Source organism: Brassica oleracea, chromosome C4, assembly GCF_000695525.1.
Source record: "Brassica oleracea var. oleracea cultivar TO1000 chromosome C4, BOL, whole genome shotgun sequence".
Taxonomy (NCBI): Eukaryota; Viridiplantae; Streptophyta; class Magnoliopsida; order Brassicales; family Brassicaceae; genus Brassica; species Brassica oleracea.
The window spans coordinates 10,146,879-10,148,589 of NC_027751.1; the positions used below are offsets into that span (position 1 = coordinate 10,146,879).

The 1,711-nt window shown below is 39.6% G+C and overlaps 1 protein-coding gene across 1 annotated transcript in view; it reads left to right on the plus strand.

Moving 5' to 3' along the window:
• LOC106338073 (protein Ycf2-like) overlaps window positions 1–84 on the plus strand; it is a 2,282-nt gene extending 2,198 nt beyond the window's left edge. Inside the window, exon 4 of the mRNA XM_013777132.1 lies at window positions 7–84. Coding sequence (XP_013632586.1) covers window positions 7–84 — 78 coding nt within the window. The remainder of the gene's footprint in view (window positions 1–6) is intronic.
• The last annotated feature ends 1,627 nt before the right edge of the window (window positions 85–1,711 follow it).

Consider the following 1,711-nt stretch of genomic DNA (forward strand, 5'->3'; position numbering starts at 1 on the left):
TCACAGTGGGTTTCCACTCCTTTCACTGAAGCTAACACTGATGAGATTGAAGGGCGCAAGAAGAAGCCTAGAACAAAGGCTTAGAAGACAAGAAGCTTAAAATATTTTGGGTGTTTAGTATTTATCTCGGCTTTGTTGTGAACTTATGTAAGATGTTATGTCTTGTTGCTTGCCGGTCTGTAAAACTTGAATGCTATATCTTATGTAGGATGCTTTGTGTTGTGTGATTGTCTTGTAGCAGGTTTGGCCCAATTGAGGACAAGACATTAGTATAGAAGTAGAAAGATGTTTTCTATAGAAATGAGAGGTTTTCAACTAATTTCAGAATTTAAAAGTATTCTATATCTAATTTGGCAAATAAACACAAATATGACCATATAATCTCGTAATATATGAGATATGTTTTCTAAAAATAAATAATAAAACGAAAACAAAGGTTCTTAGAAACATGCATACTACATAGCAATTCAAGGTAGTTCAAGGTAGTCCTAGGTAGTCCATAGTAGTACCTAGTAGTCCATATTACACATAGTAGTTCATAGTAGTACCTAGTAGTCCATATTTCATATAGTAGTCCATAGTAGTACATAGTAGTCCATATTACACATAGTAGTTTCGATAGTACTGAGTAGTGCAGCGTTACCTAGTACAAGAGTTCCATGTTACTCAGTGGTGGCAGAAATACTTCCACATTCGAAATCCTCATACAAACGTCCGCCTCTCCTTCCCCTGCCCCTGCCTCTTCCCCTTCCGCGTCCTCTTCTTCGTCCACGAGATTCTCCGGCTGATGGAAACCTTTGCTTTTGAGTGGGTCCTTTTTTTCATATACCGGGGGAAGAACTTTAAGTGCTCGAAACTCATCAGGTATGACCCATTCAGACATATGAGGAACATGATAAATCGTCATACAGTATGCCAATGCCCACAACTCCACCAAATAGTATTTCGAACAAAACTCTTGTAGATGAAGATCTCTTCCTACGCTCAAGAACTTGGCAGCAGCAGCAGCATGAACACATGGGATTTTGTCTATATCAAAACACCTGCAGGTGCACATTTTTCTTGCCAAATCAACCGTATAAATCTTTCCGTCACTACCATTGACATTGTACTCAAGGTGGAAGCTGTTTATCTCAACAACATCTAAACACCTCGCTTCCAAACATCTTTTTGACAACTCCTTTTCCACTGTTGGCACAAGCTTCTTTGTGACTGGTATTTCAGCTGCCTTCTTCCTATGTTTGTTAAACCATTCAGTCATTTTCTTGATGATAACATCAATCATCGGTAACATGAAGAATTTCCTCGCTTCCCGAAGAACACCATTAATGGATTTGTGTTAACATTGTATTTGTCTCCTTCAAAGTAACATCTTGCCCATTTTCTCACTTCAACACTTTTCTCCAGATACGCCGCAGCAGAAGGATACCTTCTGGAAAAGGCATCGTAGAGATCATCGAACTCAGCCACTGTATAAGCATGTGCACACTCTGTAAACTTGCTTGCGCAAGCGTCTCTATTGTTGAAAACATGTCCTTTGACATTTTGAGACAAATGCCAGATACAATACCCATGTGCAGCCATTGGGAACACCTCACGTATTGACTTGATCAAGCTTCCATTTCTATCCGAAAGAAAAACCAATTCGCCTCCAGCTTTCGTCTTTCTCTCCATCAACTACACCAAATGCGATAGGGTAGTGGTGACGATC